This window comes from Penicillium robsamsonii (genome assembly GCF_028829455.1).
Source record: "Penicillium robsamsonii strain IBT 29466 chromosome Unknown utg000002l_segment0_segment0, whole genome shotgun sequence".
NCBI lineage: Eukaryota > Fungi > Ascomycota > Eurotiomycetes > Eurotiales > Aspergillaceae > Penicillium > Penicillium robsamsonii.
The window spans coordinates 1,910,779-1,930,926 of NW_026643220.1; the positions used below are offsets into that span (position 1 = coordinate 1,910,779).

General features: G+C 51.1%; 9 protein-coding genes across 9 annotated transcripts; 4 read left to right on the forward strand and 5 right to left on the reverse strand.

Annotated features, from left to right (window-relative positions):
• Window positions 1–324: 324 nt before the first annotated feature.
• On the forward strand, window positions 325–1,801 carry N7447_003978 (H(+)-transporting V1 sector ATPase subunit C; the record flags this gene model as incomplete). The annotated part of the gene is made up of 5 exons (XM_057228253.1): window positions 325–622; window positions 715–809; window positions 887–978; window positions 1,050–1,542; window positions 1,610–1,801. 5 exons carry the CDS (start codon window positions 325–327, stop codon window positions 1,799–1,801), a joined length of 1,170 nt encoding a protein of 389 aa, XP_057087594.1.
• Window positions 1,802–2,117: 316 nt separating this feature from the next.
• N7447_003979 (adenylyl-sulfate kinase) lies at window positions 2,118–2,802 on the reverse strand (the record flags this gene model as incomplete). Its single annotated transcript, XM_057228254.1, has 2 exons — window positions 2,118–2,745; window positions 2,795–2,802. 2 exons carry the CDS (start codon window positions 2,800–2,802, stop codon window positions 2,118–2,120), a joined length of 636 nt encoding a protein of 211 aa, XP_057087595.1.
• A 393-nt stretch (window positions 2,803–3,195) lies between these two features.
• On the reverse strand, window positions 3,196–4,109 carry N7447_003980 (PaaI family thioesterase; the record flags this gene model as incomplete). Its single annotated transcript, XM_057228255.1, has 2 exons — window positions 3,196–3,929; window positions 3,983–4,109. 2 exons carry the CDS (start codon window positions 4,107–4,109, stop codon window positions 3,196–3,198), a joined length of 861 nt encoding a protein of 286 aa, XP_057087596.1.
• Window positions 4,110–5,101: 992 nt separating this feature from the next.
• Window positions 5,102–6,999, forward strand: N7447_003981 (uncharacterized protein; the record flags this gene model as incomplete). The annotated part of the gene is made up of 3 exons (XM_057228256.1): window positions 5,102–5,231; window positions 5,285–5,928; window positions 5,983–6,999. 3 exons carry the CDS (start codon window positions 5,102–5,104, stop codon window positions 6,997–6,999), a joined length of 1,791 nt encoding a protein of 596 aa, XP_057087597.1.
• Window positions 7,000–7,068: 69 nt separating this feature from the next.
• On the forward strand, window positions 7,069–7,824 carry N7447_003982 (Alpha-1-2-mannosidase; the record flags this gene model as incomplete). The annotated part of the gene is made up of 1 exon (XM_057228257.1): window positions 7,069–7,824. The coding sequence occupies one exon, from the start codon at window positions 7,069–7,071 to the stop codon at window positions 7,822–7,824; it is 756 nt and encodes a 251-aa protein (XP_057087598.1).
• Window positions 7,825–8,219: 395 nt separating this feature from the next.
• On the reverse strand, window positions 8,220–9,737 carry N7447_003983 (glycine decarboxylase subunit T; the record flags this gene model as incomplete). The annotated part of the gene is made up of 2 exons (XM_057228258.1): window positions 8,220–9,282; window positions 9,346–9,737. 2 exons carry the CDS (start codon window positions 9,735–9,737, stop codon window positions 8,220–8,222), a joined length of 1,455 nt encoding a protein of 484 aa, XP_057087599.1.
• Window positions 9,738–10,485: 748 nt separating this feature from the next.
• N7447_003984 (putative neutral amino acid permease) lies at window positions 10,486–12,205 on the reverse strand (the record flags this gene model as incomplete). Its single annotated transcript, XM_057228259.1, has 4 exons — window positions 10,486–10,566; window positions 10,635–11,685; window positions 11,749–11,891; window positions 11,954–12,205. 4 exons carry the CDS (start codon window positions 12,203–12,205, stop codon window positions 10,486–10,488), a joined length of 1,527 nt encoding a protein of 508 aa, XP_057087600.1.
• A 1,770-nt stretch (window positions 12,206–13,975) lies between these two features.
• On the reverse strand, window positions 13,976–17,697 carry N7447_003985 (RNA-binding ribosome biosynthesis protein MAK21; the record flags this gene model as incomplete). Its single annotated transcript, XM_057228260.1, has 4 exons — window positions 13,976–15,455; window positions 15,509–16,650; window positions 16,705–17,552; window positions 17,619–17,697. 4 exons carry the CDS (start codon window positions 17,695–17,697, stop codon window positions 13,976–13,978), a joined length of 3,549 nt encoding a protein of 1,182 aa, XP_057087601.1.
• Window positions 17,630–19,851, forward strand: N7447_003986 (putative proline--tRNA ligase AIM10; the record flags this gene model as incomplete). Its single annotated transcript, XM_057228261.1, has 7 exons — window positions 17,630–17,716; window positions 17,776–17,854; window positions 17,914–17,957; window positions 18,009–18,099; window positions 18,152–18,231; window positions 18,284–18,413; window positions 18,470–19,851. 7 exons carry the CDS (start codon window positions 17,630–17,632, stop codon window positions 19,849–19,851), a joined length of 1,893 nt encoding a protein of 630 aa, XP_057087602.1.
• Between the last annotated feature and the right edge of the window lie 297 nt (window positions 19,852–20,148).

Genomic DNA, 20,148 nt, shown 5'->3' on the forward strand with positions numbered 1-20,148 from the left:
ATTGAACATTATGTCAGGTTATATATGAAAAATGTAGGAATTGTGCTTTTCACGGGGATTTACGTTTGCGGAATAGTATTTTTGTACCACTGTAAGAGGGGGGAAACATCAAGGAAATAATGTATTTTATATCATTTCCAGTAACCAAGACCAGATTACTCAAGTTCCAAGGATAGTGGCGTAAGTGACTCTTCTGTACTTCGTAAAAAGTGTAGATGTGCAAGGACCTGGTCCAAGCACCCACCGCCTACGACATCGAGGCCACCCGAGCTCCCCCCTCAACCCCAACTCCCCTCGACCTTGAATTCCCCGACATAATCAACCATGTCCAAACCAAGCAAATACCTTCTCCTCTCTCTCCCAACCTCCATCGTCCCCTCGCACCACCGCGACGACGCCCTCGAAGCAGTCTCGACCACCGTCTCCCCGGACAATGGCTCTGCTACCTCGTTCCCAATCCCCGAGTTCAAGATCGGCACGCTAGATGCCCTCGTCCAGCAGGCGGACGAGCTTGCCAAGCTCGAGGCTTCGTGCCAGGGTGTCGTTGCCAAGGTCAGCGATGCGTTGAAGAACATCCTCGAGGACGAGGCCCAGATTGAGCAGATGAAGGTTGTCAACGATAGTACGTCTCCGGCTTTATATTGATCTGGCCGTGGAGGGGAAACACGGTCTTGGAGGACGTATCTCTGGATCCTAGGTTCTGACTGCCTACAGAGCCAGTCGATCAATACCTGCGTACTTTCCAATGGAACAAAGTCAAGTACAGGGCCGATAAGTCCTTGGCGGAGCTGATTGATCTGCTGCAGAAGGTATGTTGCGCCGCGCATAGGAATGAGGCCACTGTCTGGTTTGGAGGTGGATCCTAATGCTTTTTTGGCTACTGTAGGAAGCGTCCAGCATCGACAACGACATCCGATTCAAGTACTCCCAATATAACCAGGTCAAGAACACGCTGTCCACACTGCAGCGCAAACAAACGTACGTTAACTATGGAGACTGGAACGTGTGCATATAACCCCCGAGAACCAGAACTAACCCGCTCTACACAGAGGCAACCTCTCCACCAAGTCCCTCGCCTCAGTGGTCGACCCGAAATCAATCATCCAGGACTCCGAATACATCGAAACCCACCTCGTCGCCGTGCCTGCCCAGCTAGTAAAAGACTTCCTCAAGACTTATGAGACCGTGGCGCCGATGGTGGTCCCGCGGTCCGCCCAGCTGGTCGCCTCTGACAGCGAGTTCACGCTGTACGCTGTGGCAGCGTTCAAAAAGCATAGCGCCGAGTTCGTGCATAAGTGCCGTGAGCAGAAGTGGATTCCGCGTGACTTTAAGTATGTCGAGGGTGGGAAGGAGGAGGAGCGCAAGGAGGTTGAGCGCGTTGGTGGTGACGAGCGTAAGGTATGGGGTGAGACGCTGCGACTCGGTCGCACAGCTTGGAGTGAGGCTGTTATGGTTTGGATTCATATTTTGGTTCTGAGGGTGTTTGTCGAGACGGTGCTGCGGTATGGATTGCCGTTGGATTTCGTCTGTGCTTTGGTCCGGGTATGTTTTCTTTCTGCTTCTGCCGTTTGGCTTTTATGGTGATATGGGCTGACCTTCTTTTCTACAGACACAAACCACCAAGCAAGCAGATCGCGCAAAGCAGAACCTCGAGAATAAATACTCGTATCTGGCAGGCAATGCCTTTGGGCGAGACAAGAAGGGTCGTATGCAGCGGGATGATCCTGGCGAGATGCACCCGGGTGGTGAGGGCAGCGCAGACTACACGCCGTATGTGTTTTATGAATTCGAGTTCAACTAAGGTTGCCTATTTGAGGCATCGCAGGAGATACAAAGCTTCGAGAAGACACGTACATATACCACCTTGGTACATCTAGCACAAACTAGCATTGGAATTTTTTTTTTGTTTCATATGACCAGATATTCAAGCGAATAGAGAAAAGACCGGACCCCATCTCCTAGAAATGCAATGTGCAAAAGCGGTCTATATTGTCCACACAGTATATACAGCAAGCGGGGAGGGGAATCAAGCACAAAAACACCATATCCAATCCGCTGTACAGGACTCTTTTATGTAAACCCAATAGATACATCCCAATCCCACGAAAGAAACCACCTTACTCCTTCTTGGCAGGCAAGTAGCCCTTGGAATCAAGGTAATCAATAATCTGCTTCACAGCATCCTGAACCGGCAACTCATAGTTCTTAACATGAACCTCAGGGTTGGCCGGCGCCTCATAAGGAGCCGAAATACCAGTAAACTCCTTGATGACACCCTCGCGAGCCTTCTTGTACAGACCCTTGGGGTCACGCTGCTCAGCCACCTCAACGGGGACATCAACATAGACCTCGACGAAAGGCAGACCGGTCTGCTCGCCGGGGGTCACAGCCTCATGCAACTCGCGGGCGGTGTCACGATCTTTCCGGTAGGGGGAGATGAAAGAGGTGATGGCGATGGAGTTGGAGTCGGCAAAGAGCTTGGCCACTTCGGCGATGCGGCGGATGTTCTCGTTGCGGTCGGCTTCGCTGAAGCCGAGGTCCTTGTTCAGTCCGAAGCGGATGTTGTCGCCATCCAGACGGTAGGCGTGAACGCCACGGTCGCGGACGAGTTGGTGCTCCAGCTCAACGGCGAGAGTAGACTTGCCGGAGGCGGAAAGTCCAGTCAGCCAGATTGTGAGACCTTGCTGGTTGCGCAGCTCGGTGCGTTCACTGCGGGTCAGGGCGCTGGCGTGGAAGGTGATGTTGCTGTATTTATTAGATTTAAGGCTGGGTTGGAATTGGGAAAGGGACTCACGTAGACATTTTTGGAGGTATATGGATCAATTGAAAGAGTGAAAAGAGTGAAAAGTTGGAAAGCCTAAAGTTATATATGGAGGGGCCGCGTCACTGAAGATGTGATCATCGCGGGGTGGTAGAGGTGTCGCCATCGCTTGGCATTTCTGATTTTTATACTCCTTTTATATACTACTTTTGAGTCCTTTATAGTCCTTTGTAGTCCTTTATCTTTTAATTCTCTATTATATAGTCTATTATGGCTATATAACCTATTTGAAATGCAATAATATTTACAAATTCTAAACCCATGTATGAATCTTCGCCACAGGAACCAGGAACAGGAACCAAAAGAAATTTCTTCACGCCACTTTGTAAAGACTCGAGAGTGCCTGGAAAAATTAGCCATCGAAAAAGAAAAGGTCAATCCCAACTTACAGCAGCTTGCCGAGGCTCAATGAACAACGCTTTAGCCTCAACCAACACAACCGGCTCCGTACCATCAACAGGAAGAGTCTCAATCCGACCTTCCACCCACGCCTTCCGACCCTCCACCTTGACCGTCTCAGCCCGGAGAGCAACATACTGATTCGCCATAGCAGGAGCACGGTAATCAATATTCAAATTAGCCGTAACACCCACCTTATTCGGCAGTGCGGGGAAACAACAACGCGCCAGACCCTCGTCCAACAACGTAGCCAGTAGACCTCCGTGAATAATCCCCTGATGACCACAGACATCACCGCCGAGATACATCAGCGAGACCATGGACTTGCCGTCGCGCTCACTGAATACATACGGCGGCACGACAATCTTCCCAGGTCCGGCCAGCGTTCCGGCGGTCAGGTTCCGTAAGCGCAGAGGCTCTGGAATTGTGAGGTGTGGGCGGGATTCGGAGAACTCTGGTCTTGCGCGGAGGGCTTCTGCGACGGGGTGGGTGCGAATGGTGGTGTCGATTTTTGAGGACATAGGATCGGCGGCGATGAAGGCCGTTAGGGTCTCTTCTTCGGTTGGGGTGGCCATTATGCGTGAGAGGGTAAGTTGGGTTTGGTAGGTTAGTCCAACGGTGAATGCGAAGACGGCGATTGAGGTGAAGCCGATGACACGGCGGAGACGGGAGCGCTGGGGTTTGGGTGACGGGTGAGTAGAGGTGGATTCTGCGATTATTAGGTTAGTTCTTCTGTTGAAAATGGGGTTATGTATGGCTTACCGGTAGAGTAGGACCGGCTATAAGATCCCTTCGGAGCAACGGAGAACGAGTTGCGGGTAAGGAGTCGCGATGGAGGGAGTACGGAGGGAGAAGGAATGCGAAGGGATTGAACAGATTGACGGAACATCATAAATTATAAAGAACGAGAATTAAAGAAATAAAAATCCGAATCTATGGAGATCTAGAAGGCGAAGTTGTTGAGAAACCAGTTGAGTGGATTTTGGTTTTGCCTCGGCATCTTCAAACCGAGATTTTTATGCTCATAACTTTTGTTATTGATTATAATAGTGATTATAATATTGATATTTCTGACCGTTTCTATAACTTTCGAATCGCACATACGTAGAGTATACTGTTGTGGATTTAGATATCAACATATACTACGGGAAACTTTTGAATGGCGATCTAGTGATAGAAATCTATTTTTATCCACAAAAGGACAAAGACAAGGAGCGATTTGTTCCGGACAAAAACGTCACAGGATTTTAGGGAGCTATTCAGAATGAACACTATGTAGGATTAGAGATCGTTGGTCAGATATGAATTCTTCAAGCTTATGGCACTCATCTGGGACCCTCAACGGGGTCCCAACTGAGCCCAGTTGGTATTATTGTATGAGATTGAAGCCACTCTCAACCGAGAGCGTAAGTCATTTGACGTCGACAAGGGACAGATGTCCAGAAAACGCCATGGCTGAAAGGAAACGGAAGTGATGTGAAAGAAAGGTGAGAGAGGTCATCTTTCTCGAAAGTCTATTCCGGGCTTGCAGAAACCACATCTAGCAGATGATATGGTTGCTCGCTTTTCTTAATACATTAATACATAATCTGTAACATACACAGTTTCCTTTTGTAGACGTGAAGATATAAAAAAATACTTTGACCCATGTTGTTTCTCAAACCTATCAATCCGGGTACACGAGTCCCACCAACCTCCAATACATCTTGCACTACAACATGAGACACCCGGATACATATACGGGAATATGCAGCGGAATGCAACAGACAGGGTTTAACGAGGATCGCCAGGGGCACGCATACCAGGCAGGCGCGGGATGAAGGGAGGTGCATCTAAATAGCAGACCTTCCCGCGCTCGGCCATCTTTATTCAACCTAGATCATGTCGCCATATCTATTACTGTCGCTATTTTTAACCAGTCGGCTCCTGGTTATTGCTGCAGATATCCCTCCAGTGGAAGATTACGACGTCCTACAATACATCAATCCCTTGATTGGCAGTGCCAATGGAGGTAAGTTCGAACAACCAAATAACTCCAACTGCACGCCAACCAATTCTCCCCAGGGAATGTGTTCCCAGGTGCCTCCCTGCCATACGGCATGGCGAAAGCCGTCGCCGATACAGACTCAGAAAGCAACCAAGGAGGCTTCGCCCACGAGGGCGGCAGCGTCACCGGATTCTCCAGCATGCACGACTCTGGCACTGGGGGTAGTCCTTCGTTAGGAAATTTCCCTCTCTTTCCCTATGCAAAATGCGCCGGCGACGATTTGAATGGTTGTATTTACCCGAAGAACCAACGAAAGACGAAGTACAAGTCCGACTCGGTCCAGGCGCACCCCGGATACTTTGCTATAGAGCTGGCATCGGGCGTCCGGGTTGATATGACAACTGCGCATCATACATCCCTGTTTCGCTTCCAGTTCCCAAATGATAAAAGCACCAGCCCATTGATCTTGCTGGATCTCACTGATCTGTCGAACTCCCGTCAGGACAATGCGACCATCTCGGTGGATAGCAAAACGAGCCGAATGACTGGTAATGCGCGCTTCGCTCCTAGCTTTGGATCGGGGTCGTATGTTTTGTATTTCTGCGTGGACTTCGCAAGCCCTGCAGCCCAGCGAGATAGTGGTATATTTGTCAATTCTCGTGCCAGTGCTGGTGTTCATGATTTGAAAATCTCGCGCAGTATCAATGGGTATCCGCTTCCAGTGAGTGAGCTTTTTATTCTTGTGTACCGAGATGGCTGATCGTAATGCCCATAGGGTGGTGGATTTGTCCGCTTCAAGTCTGCTCCGGACAATACGGTCCTCGCTCGAGTTGGCGTGAGCTTCATGAGTGCAGAGCAAGCTTGCGCTCATGCCGAGTCTGAGATTCCACACTTCGACTTCAATGCAACCCGCCAGGCATCAATCGACCAATGGACCGAGAAGATGCGTCCGATCCGTGTTTCACGAACAAACATCGATGCATCCGTTCTGTCCAATTTCTACAGCGGAATCTACAGGACTATGATCAACCCTCAGAACTACACAGGCGAAAACCCGCTCTGGAAGAGCAGCGAGCCTTACTTCGATTCGTTCTATTGTCTTTGGGATTCCTTCCGCTCCCAGATTCCATTCCTCACGATCTTTGATCCTTCCTCGGTAATTCAGATGGTGCGCTCACTCATCGATACCCAGCGCCATCTAGGCTGGCTACCAGACTGTCGCATGTCCCTGTGCAAAGGACACACACAAGGCGGCTCTAACGCCGACAACGTCCTGGCAGACGTGTATCTGAAAGGCCTCAGGGATGGCATTGATTGGGATGCCGGGTACGCAGCTGTCCAAAAGGACGCCGAGGAGGAGCCATACGACTGGTCCAGTGAAGGCCGCGGCGGTTTACGCAGCTGGAAGGATCTACACTATATACCCGTAGAAGACTTTGACTATGAGGGTTTCGGCACAATGACGCGCAGCATCTCACGCACACTGGAGTACTCGTACAATGACTTCGCCATAGCGCAGATGGCTCGCGGCATGAACAAGACGGCCGATGCAGAGCACTACGAAAAAAGATCCCGATACTGGCAAAACCTGTTCAAGAAGGACCAAACCTCTTTCTGGAAAGGAAACAACACTGGCTTCGCCGGTTTCTTCCAGCCAAAGCATCTAAATGGAACATGGGGCGTCCAAGATCCCTTAACATGCTCGAACATCGACCATAGCGGAAGTGTCTGTTCACTGCAAAACACCGCAGGCGAAACCTTCGAATCCAGCATCTGGGAGTATCAATTGTAAACCCCCACGTCCCCAGACCTTTTCCAAACCCAAATCCCTTCTAACACCCCCAGCTTCGTCCCCCACGACATGCAAACCCTAATAACCCTCCTCAACGGCCCCACCGAATTCGTCACCCGTCTCGACTACCTCCACGACCAAAACATAACCTACATCGGCAACGAGCCCGCATTCCTAACAGTCTTCCAATACCACTACGCCGGCCGCCCAGCAAAATCCACCTCCCGCGTACGCACCTACATCCCCGACTACTTCTCTCCCACTCCAGCAGGACTACCAGGCAACGACGACTCAGGCGCAATGGGCTCGTTCGTCGCTATGGCGATGATGGGCTTATTCCCGAACCCAGGACAGGACGTGTACCTACTCACAACACCGTTCTTCGAGACGGTTAGTATTGTTTCACCGCTGACAGGGAAAACGGCAACGGTGAGGACGACTAATTGGGCTGAGTATAACACGCCTAATGCTACTGGTGCTGCTGCTGGTGGGAATGGGTTTATCCAGTCCGCTACGCTGGACGGGAAGCCTTGGACGAGGAATTGGATTGGACATGACTTCTTCACCGAAGGGAGGGATTTGGTTCTTGTTCTTGGGAAAGAGGAGAGTGATTGGGGGACTAAGCTCGAGGATTTGCCGCCTTCTTTGGTGCCGGAGGCTGGGGGTGCTCGTGATGATGGGGCTGTGAGGGACCGTAGGTGGGAGAGTGTTGTTGAGGCTGGGGAGATTGGTGCTGTTTCTGGCACATCGAGGCATGCTTTGCACCTTGATCACCATGTTCGTAGGGCTGGGGATGGTCATGTGGATATAGGTAGTTCTTGGTAGGTTGATTTGTGGTTCTACTGCTTGTTGCTTCTCATACTCCGTATTCGGTGGGTAGTTTATCATTATACTCATTATTTTGTCTCGGATATATATTTCTTGCTTTAACTCGGAATTTTTGAGCAGGCCGGGTAGTTTTATGCCTACACAATCTTACATACGGTCAAGATACAAATACATTTGTGCGAGCAGAGCTAGCATAGGATGAAAGATAAAAAAAAATATAAGTTTTTTGATATGATGAATATCAGTCGTAAAATCGGAACATATATACAAAGGCCAAGTAATAAAAGCATCAACGCTAGTCTTTCGCACGAGTCTCCTCCATTTCAGAAAGGAACAAAAACCGGAAATCACAAGTCAACAACCTAAAAGTAGAACTGTCGCAGCTTTACCCTTTACTGGGGAGGACGGTAGAACTTGCTCGTAATCCAAGGCATACCAACAACAGTAGCCTTGCGGACCTTATTGCGGACCTTAACAGCAAGCTCGGTACCCTTGGTGTGAAGACCTTGCTTGACATACGCCATAGCAATATTGGCACCACCAAGCGATGGGCTGGGCAGACCGGAAGTGACAACGCCGACCTCAACGGGGTTCGCCGGGTCAGAGATATCGACGACGAGAGCGCCCTCACGAGCTGGGGGACCCTTCTCAACGGAAAGTCCGACGCGACGCTGTGGGATAGTCTTCGGGCTGGCGAGTTGGGCAAGGATAACAGAGGCACCGTTGAAGGTAGCAGTTGCAGGATCACGACGATCACGACCGACAACCCAGCCAAGGGCCGCGGCGGGCGGGGTCTGCGCGGTGGAGATATCATGACCGTACAGGCACATGCCAGCCTCGAGACGGAGGGAGTCACGGGCTGCCAGACCGGCGAGACGGGATTTGGTGCTGTCGGCGAGGAGGAGCTCGGTGACTTGTCGGGGGAGGGATGGAGCGCCGGAAGTGGGGATTGAGATCTCGAAGCCGTCTTCGCCGGTGTAGCCGGTGCGGGAAATGAGGAGCGGGTGTGCGGTTGCGCTGCCGTCTGGGAGGGTGAGGTAGAGCTCGCGGCAGTTGCCGAAATAGAGGGTGCTCAGGTCTGTTTCGGAGGAGGGGGTGTTTGCGGTGTTGATGAGGGGTTGGAGAACGGAGGCGGCGAGGGGTCCTTGGAGCGCGACCAGCGCGCGGTCTGCGAGAATTTCCCACTTGATGCTGTCGGCTCCGTGCTTGGAGCGGTAGGCGTCGATCTCGGCGGTTAGGAAGGCCAGGTCCTCTGTGCGGCGGCCGGCGTTCGTGACGAAGTAGAAGCTGTCTTCAGTGCGGCGGGTAATGACGCAGTCGTCGACCATGCCGCCGGTGCCTTCTTCGAGGAGGCAGGAGAGGGTGGAGGTGTTTGGGGCTAGCTTGTCTACCGAGGAAGGAGTCACCTTCTTCAGGAGGTCAATGGCTCCGGGGCCGCTGAGTTGGTGCTGGACCCTATAGATGGGGGATTTGTTTAGCCATTGCGGGTTTGTCTTGGCTTGGAAACGGTTCACTTACATGTGGCTTACGTCGAAAAGACTGGCCTTCCCGCGAGTCCACATGTGGCTTTCCACATGGCTCAAATCGGCGTACTGCAAAGGCATATCGAAGCCGGCGAAAGGCACCATCTTGGCACCGTGCTCCACGTGCAAGTCATAGAGCTGTGTCTTGCTGAGGGGCTCGCTGGAGCTAGAGGCATAGCGCACAGCCTGGTTCGCCGCACGCGGGGCTACGGCCGCGGCGGGGGCATTGGCTTTCAATGACCGAAGGACTGTTGGTCGCACGATAGCCGCGGAGGAGAGCTCCCGCCGAAGTACGGTGGAGCCGATAGAGACGCGGGGAAGGTTGAGGGTAGCGGCCCTCGCGGCGGCGAGGTCAGCACCTCGTGCGAGAATACGGACACTTGACATGGTGAATCAATGCTGTAGGAATTGAATTGACAAAAGAAAAGAGAAAAGAGAAAGAAACGATCCGCGAGAAGTCACCAATGCACCGTCGGGGAAGCATCACGGGAAAATCACGTGGTGATAGGCGATCGGGGAGTAGCTGGCTGCCCGATTCGGACGTTGTACGCTGTTGGCCATAGTTCTAGACTGACTATATATCATTGGTCTTTTCCAATCACCATGAGATATAAGTCATTGTATAATTACCGGCGAACTATCACTTACATTTTCCGTCGGTGGTGATTATGTTCCTGTACAACTCAGGTACGCGGCTACATCGATTGGCAGACCAAAAGGCCATCGGAGTCTTGCCGCGGCGATGGCGAATCAAAGCCGGAGAGCCAAATTGCAGTCTCCAAGCCGATCGCCTACATGCAATTAAAGGTGCCAACTGCTTCAAAGAATGCAGGGGTAAAAATATACATATAGGGGGAGCAAACCCCAAGATCCATGCTCTTTTCCGCCAAGCTATACAGAGCAATTGAAACCCTGCGATGGAATGCGCATCCTGAAAAACAATTCCAAATATCCCAAAGGTGGTCAAGTGGTATGTAAAATCCACGATTATCCGCCACCTTGCCTTCTCGGTCATCACAGTCATAAAGTCTCCCGGGTCTATGGCCCGGTAGATCGGAAACAACGTGCATAAGAGATTCAAATGCGAAGATGAAGATTAAAAAAAGATCACAACCTCCCCGCCCTGCGGGGGGGTTTACAGTCCGTTGCTGGCACAGGTGAATACACCGTTGACGGCGCCGTCCGCGTAGCTGGCGACTACGGACATGACAGCAGCCTAGAAGGAATATGTGTTAGCAAGAGCACAAGAAAGAACAAGAACAAGTCAAGGGGATCATCACTTACGTATGTTCCAGGTCCCAAGAAGAAGAAACCAACGAGAATTAAGAAGACATTAAAAATGAAACCGAGCCAGCCCCGGATTCCACGGACCATGAAGAAACGGGGTCCGTGGTCCTCAGCGCGCATGCGGATATAAGCGACACCCCAGAAAATAAATCCGAAGAAAGAATCAAAGAGGGAGCTCATGATAGACAACAAGTCGGAAAAGAAGGGAATGACTTCGGCAATGATAAAGGCCGCAAGCCAAAGCGCGGCAAGGATTGCAGCCCAAGCAGCCCAGCCAACAACAGTGTTGTTGCCCTTGTGGCGGGTGCCCTCGAACAGGCGGAAGAAAATGAAACGGGCTGAGACGGAGGCGTACAGCACGCCGAGGAAAATGATAGTCGGGATCATGAACGAAAAGGAGACCTTCTTGAACACGTCGTCGCCGATGGAGCCGAAGGCAGGCGCAACCATGTACTGGTTACCGACGTAGACGTAGGTGATCGCGCCGACGACGCTGAAAACGATGATCTCGGCGATTGTCACGGCTGTCACGGACTTCCAGAAGTCGCGGGGCTCCTTCATCTCGGCAATGAAACTGGGGAGGGTGATTTGGCCGATGAAGGTGTAGCTAATGTTCAAAAAGGCATTCATGCCCTTGACAAATGTCGTGTCTTTGGCCGGGATGACGAGCACAGTGGGTTCTCCTAGTGCAGCGGAGTAGTTTGCCGGGTGGTCTTCGACGGCAGCGAACACGGCAGCCAAGACGACAGAGACGAATGTGAAGAATGCTGAGAGGGTTGCGACTTTGGACAGCGTGCTGAATGTACGGGGTAGCGAGAAAGCCCAAGAAATGATAGCAACGACCATCGAGAAGACGACTGTGCATACCGCGCCATTGGACATGGTGTTCAAGTACTTTGCGCCCACCACACAGTGCAGGCCCTGGATGAAAGTGTTGTTCAGGAGGAACATGACTGCTGTGGCCCACCACGCAATCTTGGAGTCCCAGAACAGATACTGACCGATGTCACAGACGTCGCGGACTTCTGGGTGTCGCAGACAGAATCTCCTATACAAATATTAGCACCGAGGCTTATACCGGGGCCTGCAGCCATTGGGCAGGATAGCATACCAGGTAATCAGCGAAGTGTACAGGACAATGCCAGCAATAACCACGGTCAAGATCAAACCGGGAACCAGACCCAGAATGGAATATGACCAGGGAAAGGACATGATAGCCAGACAAATATACTCGGAGAAAAGCAATGCAGCAGTCTGTTAAAAAGAAGAGATTAGTCAATCAACTCCCAAAACTTCCTTATCCAAAGGAAGCGCACCTTTTGCCAACTACAAGTTCGGTATTTGATTGTGTTTTCCGACTCCATGTCAATCTGGCGACCGATGCTTTCCGTCGTTGACGACGAGTCAATGGCAGCGACATGTTGCGAGCCACGGCGGCCCTGGCCCTCGATGTCGAAGTCCTTCAGCTTGGGATCCTGCTCGGACTTGTCAGACAGCTCGGGGGTGAAGTCCTGGTCCCGGTCATGGTCCCAGCCGGCAGGATTTGGCGATTCTTTTGACACGGTCATTTTTATGTTAAAGAGCGGAGGAACCGCGCTTGTCGGAACTCGGTGGAGTCGAGAGGAGAGTTGCAGATCTGCAGATGCATGTGATGCTCGAGAAGATAATTGATCGGATACTAGTCTCGTGTGAGCGGATTGCGTCCTTTTTTCTGTATTTGTGTTTCTTTGGACAGATGCACTGATTAGACACTTACGCTCAAATGATCAAATCTTAGGTGATCGGGTTGGAAGAAGCGATCAGAGATGGACGGATTAGGGCAAATGCGGGCTACCTGGGGTAGTATTCTCTGAACTGCACGCAATTCTGGACCGGGTGGGAAGAAGAAGAGATCAAGGAGACCAAAAGAGAGAATAAATTATAATAAAAAAAACTATACCAGAATACCATGTATGGCGCGATCGCATCACATATGGTAATTATGGTATCTGGAGAATACCGTCAGCTCCGTTCCCCACTGGTGAGATCCAGAAAAATAAAATAAAAATGATAAAAGCAAAAAGAAGAGATATGACGTTGCTGGCAGGTCTCCGCCGCAATAGGCAAAGGCCGGACCTTGGGTTTAGGGAATCGGACCTGGTGAAATCAAGCATCAGGATGGTTGGATCCAGTCTAATCCTAGCTTGTCCATGGTGATTTGTCGATATACAAAGCCCTTTTTCTTCTTTTTTTTCTTGATATCAAAATCAACGGGCACCCCGAATCCTTCTTTTTCAAGGGGGGGGGCCACGAGCTGAGACTACCATTGATTGGAGCTTCAGAATGTAAACCCACTTAGGTAAAGTCGGTTTCGCCCGCATAGCATATCATTCCGTTATTCTATGCGTCTGGTGGACTGTGGCGGCCCCGCATGCGGATGGCTGTGGTCGAATGAATCCATCCAGGCCAGGTCAGGATTTGAATCCGTGCATACGATGCCTCCGAGAACATGGATTCGGCGTGGAATAGTGGAACATGGTTTGATCGAGGTATCGTATGTTTGATCAGGGATTTTATTTCAAGTTTGCTGGAAGGGAAGGATCTGCGTCAACATTAACCTTTATGCCTAAGGCATGACTACCACGTGCACCTGACTTATGGCCTGGCCCCGGGTCCTTGCCTAGCCTTCAAGGGTGTAGGTGATGCGCACCTATCCTACGTATGATAGGTATTGTACATATTTCGCTGTACATACTGTATGCAAAAAAACCTTGGAAGCATCGCATACTACAAATAATCGTTGAACGATCTGGTCCTCGGCTCCAGCAGCCGCTTGCGTGCGAACCCGCAGCGATGGCGTCGAGGGATTTAAGGGGCTTTCCAAGCCACACAGATCTGAGCTTATTTAGATGCCCTCCTTAATATGTTGCCTTATAACATGAGACATGCAGTAGAATATGCATAGTTTGAGATATTTCACATGGAGGGGAGTACCCCTTGTTACATTGCTGAAACTAACATTTAGCAGTATGAAGCGATGTCTTTGATTGGACTCCCAGAGCTGTCCTATAGGATGTGTTTATGCCTAGAGAGGGGTAAGGCTTGGCTTTAGATCGGCAGTCTTGGTCTACTATGCCCAGACGAACGGTGTATTCCAAAGTGCTTGTATTGACTGCATCCATGGACGATGGACGGAATACCTAAGTAGATAGTAGGATAGAGATATAGATAACAATGAAAAAAAAGGAATAAGAAAGCAGAATGTGTGCAACCTGTAACAACTCCAGATGCAAAACAGGAATTTTGGCCCCCACGGGGGTAAGAAATAATCAAACTCTTTTTGTCCAAGAATAAACAGATTACATACCCACATCGGAGTCCTCGTTCGCCAGCAGCGCAGCGTAATCGTCCGCAGAGGCGAAAGTAGGAAGCTGCTTGAGCTTGCGACGCTTGCTGCGGTTCGACTCGGGAGCGGCAGCATCGGCAGGCTTTTCGGGCTCTTCGAGCTCGACTCCACCGAATTCCATATCCGAGGGCAGCTCCTCGTCGCTGTCGATGAAGGCATCGTCGTCCGAGACGTCCATATCGAAGTCGTCGGAGTCCTCCTCGGCTTCCTTGGAGGGCTTCTTCGCGGTCTTCTTGGTCTTGGCTGGGGCCGCGGCTTCCTCGGGCTCGCTGAACTCGGCCATTTCCTCGTCGGAGGGAACGTCGGACTCGTCGTTGAAGATGACACCGCCGTCGGAGTCGTCCTCGTCGCCTTCGCCATCTTCGTCGGAGTCCAAGGCAGATTCCAAATCGGACATGTCCAAATCGTCGTCGCTGTCCTCGTCGGCTTCGAGCTCGGGGCGAGAGTCGACGAGCGCTTTCCAGATCTGGTCTTCATCTTCGCTAAGACCTTCGTCGGAGTGATCTTCGGCATCAACGTCCTTGCTCTTCTTGGAGCGAACCTTCTCCTTGTCCTTGTTGACACGAGTGAAGTATTCGTGGAAGAAGACATCCTCGGCGGCAACATCGTTGGCCTTCTTCTTCCAGAAGGCTTCGGTGTTGAGAGGCAGCTGGTTCTCTGCCTTCTTGCCGGCCTCCACCAAGCGATCGGCAACTTCGCCACCACCCAGGGGCTGCATGATAGAAGCACCGCGGGAGCTGGCATTGGCCTTGGGCGTGCGGTACACGAAACGGTCGAGGAAGTGAGTGAGAGTGTGCAGAGTCAGATCTGGCTTGCCACTCATGGGCTTGTGCTCAAGCAGGTTGGTAGCGTTAAGAGAGACGGATGGATGGAAGTGAGTGGTGAAAGGCAGCAATTCCCAAAGGCAGCTCCGTTCGGCATTGCTGTGCTCGGGGTCTCGCTTGCGGGGATCGTATACGTTGGTCTGCTTCTTGGCTTCGACAACAGGAGTAGGTTCCGGCTGTTCGTCATCCTCATCGAGGACGTCACGGAAGACCTCTTCGTCGTCATCATCGTTCTCCTCTGGCTGATCGACCAAGGACGAGAGGCCGGTGAAGGTCTTCTCGAGCTCACGAATCATGAAGAAGACACCGCAGATGAAAGAGGGCTGGTGCATGCCAAGTACCTGAACAAGACGCTTCACGAATGCCTTGACTCGGCGGACGTTTAGATCATTCTTGAGAGCCTTGTATAGGAGGTTGAGGTAGAGAGATTGCTTTGATGAGGTGGCAACACGAGGGTCGAGCAAGGATTCGTACAGAGTGCGGTAGAAGCGATCGCCGGAGACTTTGTTAGCCACGGTGAGCTGCTGAATCAGCATAAGAGCTTGAATGCTGGTGTTGAAGTTCGAGGAGTGCGTGATACGGAACAAGGTGTCGAGGTGCTTTGACATGCTACGATAAGTTAGTACATTGCGTGGAGGAATAGAGTGTGAACAAATACATACCGTTCAGAATCAGAGTCAGTGAAAGGATAAGCACGGTTGACACCGGTCAAGACACCAGAGATCAGCTTCTCCCGCATCTCGTCGTCCTGGGCCTGTCCCTTGGCAGCATCGTCGTCGCCTTTGCCCTTAGATCCCTTTCCATGCTTGTTGTATTTCCCCTTGGGAGCGGGCTTCCCGTTGGAATCAGCTTTGCCCTGGTGGGAGGGCTTCAAAAGCACGAGGAACATTCCAAAGTAGATATCCAGCAGCTGAGCAGCCACTTTTTCTTCCTTCAGTCTCAAGATGGTCTGGTTCAGAGTGATGACAGCGTAGTACTTGGCGTGGGTGCTCTGGCCAGGGCGGAACAGCACTTCTTCCACTGACTTGATGATGATCGGCTTCATCATAGGATGCGACTGCATAAGTTGGAGCAACAGGTATGATGCCCGAGAGGCGATTTTCTTGCCCGGGTCTCCGAGCTTATTCACCAAAAGTCGCAGAAGATTGGTCTCCTGTTCGGGCTTCTCCTTGAGAAGTTCGTAGACATAACTGACAGCCCGAGTACGTGAGAATTCGATCTCGTCATTGCACCAAATCTCGAGGATCTTGATGACTTCGAAGTATTGATCTTTAACAAAGTTTTCAAAGGCCCACACAATCAGCTCGCTCTTTTTCAAACCACCCGGAAGAGGGTCTTTCTCGTTCCACCGCCCACCGGCGCCTTGGAATGCAGCGACGAGCCCAGGTTGATTAGTGAAAGACTTCAATCGTCGGTCGCTGGGAAGCAATGTACCCTGTGCGAACATATCCTTCAATGATCGCAGAACTTCAACTGCCTGCGCACGACTACGCTTCTTTCCGAGACCAATCAAAGTTTCCAGCGCTTTGGTGTTGTGCAGAGGCGACTCTTGAACGTTAAGAGTCAAGGCGGAAATTTTATCGCTCAGGGTACCAGACGCCATAATGGTCGAGTAGAACTTGTGGGAAGAAGAAGCAGATGCTCTCTGGGCTGCCGCATACTCCTCATTTTCTTCCTGTAGCAATTTGTTGGCCAGCTCGTGAACGCGCTCCATCAGGTGGCGGGGTAAGGCGTTCATCTGTTTCGTGTCTTTGGCGGAGGATGGCATGGGAATATTGTACCAGTCGGACCGAGGAAGAACATTCTATAATGATCATGTTAGCAAAAGCGTTGTGGTGCTAGACTGTGCACAACTTACCAGCTTCAAATACTCCTTAGGCACCGTAGCTTCATACTTCGGAGCAGGGGTTTCCTCAATGTCAGATTCCGGCCCACTGCTTTCTGCCTCGTCCTCGCTGTTCTCGATGTCATCCTCGCTTTCTATTTCCTCCTCGACGTCTTCGACTTCGTCATCTGCTAGATCCTCGGGCACGACGTGCCCTGAAGCCTCCAACATGCTGGAGAGCTGCTTGCGAAGATCATCGTCGACCTTGCCGGACTCGCCCTCAACCTCAGACTCGGAGTCGACACCAGCAAGAAGATCAAGATCCTCCTCGGTACCACCCATAGCTAGAATTTCTTGGCGTAGTGTCTCGTCGTCGTTGCTCTTCTTGTCAAATCTAGGCTTTTCTTGCTTGTCCATTCCACCCTTATTCTGCTCCCGAGCAATCACCTCGCCGCTGCGATCCCGCTTCTTGCCTTGCGCAGAATCCTGAGGACGGCTGGGCTTGGCGGGATATTGCTTTCCTTTGTTTGCGAAAGCATTGGCGGTAGGGGCTGGTGGCTTGGTATTATCCTTCTTGCCTTTCCCGGCGCTCTGATTCTGGGTCTTCAAACGCTGTTCGATTTTCTGTCGTAGGCCCGCGAAGGCGCTCTCGTCTGGCATGGAGGGCATAGTTTCCGCAGCTGGAGCTGATGTGCTCGTCGCGGAAGCGGCCTCAGCGGTGCCTGAAGAGCGCTTTCCTTTCCCTGTAACCATAGTGTATTGTGATTGGGGTTGAATAATAGAGGAAAGAAAATTAGACGGAGAAATCTTTTGCGGCGGGTTATCGGGGCGCTCGGACCAATGCGATAAGAAACACCGGAGAAGGGACAACTTGGTTTGCTCTACAACTTATTTTGTGTTTAGCCAGCAGTTCAATTGCGAAAATAATAGATTTCGACGCCTTAAACTATCTTGATCGATGATTTCTGGGCTACGACCTCTGTCAGGGCGCGTAGCCGGGCGGCGGCTAGCGTTGAGCCTGCGCATCCAGCAATGCAATCTTCACGTACGCGCTTACAAAATATCGATTGAATGTGCTTGATTGTGTGTACTGACTCGATTTAGGTTGATGGCAGAAGCCGTGTTTCAAATGTATGGGTTCCTACTGGTGGAATTTCCAAGAAGCCCGTTGATGGTGAAAAGGGTATGCCATGCGTAAACCCGATAGCAATTGACTATCATCAGATGTTAACGGAGATCTAGAGGATGCCAATGACCTGCTAGTCCGAGGTGGCTTTCTTCGACAGGTGAGCAGTCAGGTCTTTATGTCCAAATAAATATCTCTGACGGCCCTCTAGGCATACTCTGGAGTGTTCCATTTGCTCCCACTTGGTCTACGTGTTCAAGATAAGGTAGAGCGCTTGATTGACAAGCATATGCGCTCACTTGGTATGGAATATACCCCGTGTTTATCAGGGGATGGCAACTAAAGCAAATTTAGGCGCATCCAAGGTCTCTTTGTCCTCAATATCCTCGCAAGAGCTCTGGGGACAGTCTGGCAGACTTAGCGATGGCTCAGAAGTAGGTTAGCCCTTCCTAATGTCTTGCATAATGTCACTAACATTTATCCTAGTTATTCCGATTCAAAGATCGGAAAGACACTCCCTTTCTCCTCGCCCCAACACACGAGGAAGAGATTACAACACTTGTGGGGAATCTGACAACATCATACAAGAGCCTACCTTTGCGAGTGTATCAAATATGTGAGACTCTTTATTCATCTATTGTCTGTAAACCCCCTAACGGAATCATAATGAAGCGCGCAAGTACAGAGATGAAGCCCGGCCCAGACAGGGCCTACTTCGTGGGCGAGAGTTCGTCATGAAAGACCTCTATACATTCGACTACAGTGTCACCGAAGCAATGAAAACATATGATGCAGTCAAGAAAGCCTACACAGAATTATTCAACGAACTCAAGATTCCCTACCTAGTCGCAGCAGCAGACTCGGGGAATATGGGCGGCTCACTGAGCCATGAGTACCACTTCATCAGCCCGAAGGGCGAGGATGAGGTAGTCAGCTGCTCGCACTGTGGTCATGTCTACAACGAAGAACTCGCAGACGGCAAGACGCATAGCTCTGAGGAGTCTGAACAGACCACAGCACCTGGCTTCCAGATAGATGATGCACCTATCGAAGGTGGGCCAACAATCTCAACTGGCATGTGGATGGCCATCTCTCACGATAGCAACACCATAGTCCGGAGCTGGCACCCCAAATTCTCGATGCAGGACGGCGCGACAGAGCCCGTTGAGCGTCATGTCAACTCACACGCCGTCAAGGCGGTGGCAACCGCCGCTGGTATTGACCTCGATTTGAGCGTGGAGAACCCGTTAGAGCGATGGACCGCCCATGTAAAGGCAAATAAGTCCACCTCGCACAAGCCGCGTGTGTTGGATCTATACGACTCACAAGTTCGAGTATACCAGCGCCCGCCGCTGAGTGATCTTCTCCAGGAAGTTGGCTGCACAGCCTCGGACATAGATTACTCTAAGCTGGACCGATTCCCCGGGACTACAAACAAACTCAGCCTTGTCCGCGTGCATGACGGAGACCAATGCTCGCAGTGCGCGCATGGGTCGCTTACTAGCCACTCTGCCGTAGAACTAGGACACACATTCCACTTGGGAACGCGGTACAGCAAAGTCTTCAATGCTTCTGTTTCTGTCAACTCCGCTCTTCTTGGGGGATCTGAAGGTTCTGGTGCGAACTCCTCGGGCAAGGAACAAATCGTGCCCATGCAGATGGGATGCCATGGCATCGGTGTCTCGCGTATGATCTCTGCAGTGGCGAACCGACTTTCTGACTCCAAGGGGCTCAATTGGCCGCGTGCGATGGCACCCTACGAGGTTGTGGTGGTCTCAGGGAAGGGGCTGGAGACCGTTGCGGATCAGGTGTATGATACTATTACCGGCGATGCTGCGGCCCCTGTCGATGCTATCCTCGATGACCGGGACAAGGGTATGGGCTGGAAGCTTGGAGACGCAGATTTGATCGGGTACCCTATTATTGTTGTTGTTGGCAATGGGTGGAAGAAGAAGGAGACTTTAGAGGTGCAGTGCCGTCAGCTAGGCGTGAAGGAGGATGTGTCGCTTGGTGGATTGCGCGCGTTTGTCGAGTCCTTGTTGGCGAAACTGTGAATGGCTGGAAGCGACACTATGTAATATTAGCAAGTCAATTTTGTACATTATCTCATCTCCGATCTACCTATAAATGTAAGCCCAGTGTGATGATTCCCAAGGCTGGTTCTTAATCCTCTTAATTCTGACGCCACAACAATGCAAAAAGCTTGAACTACATATTCCCTGTCTCAACTACAGCTGAGTTCCTATAGTAAATAACGTGAAGTTCGGAATGATATATCCGCCACGGTGGATAGTAGCGGTGTAAGTATGTAATGTGGCTCTATTGATAATCTACAATTAACGCATCATATC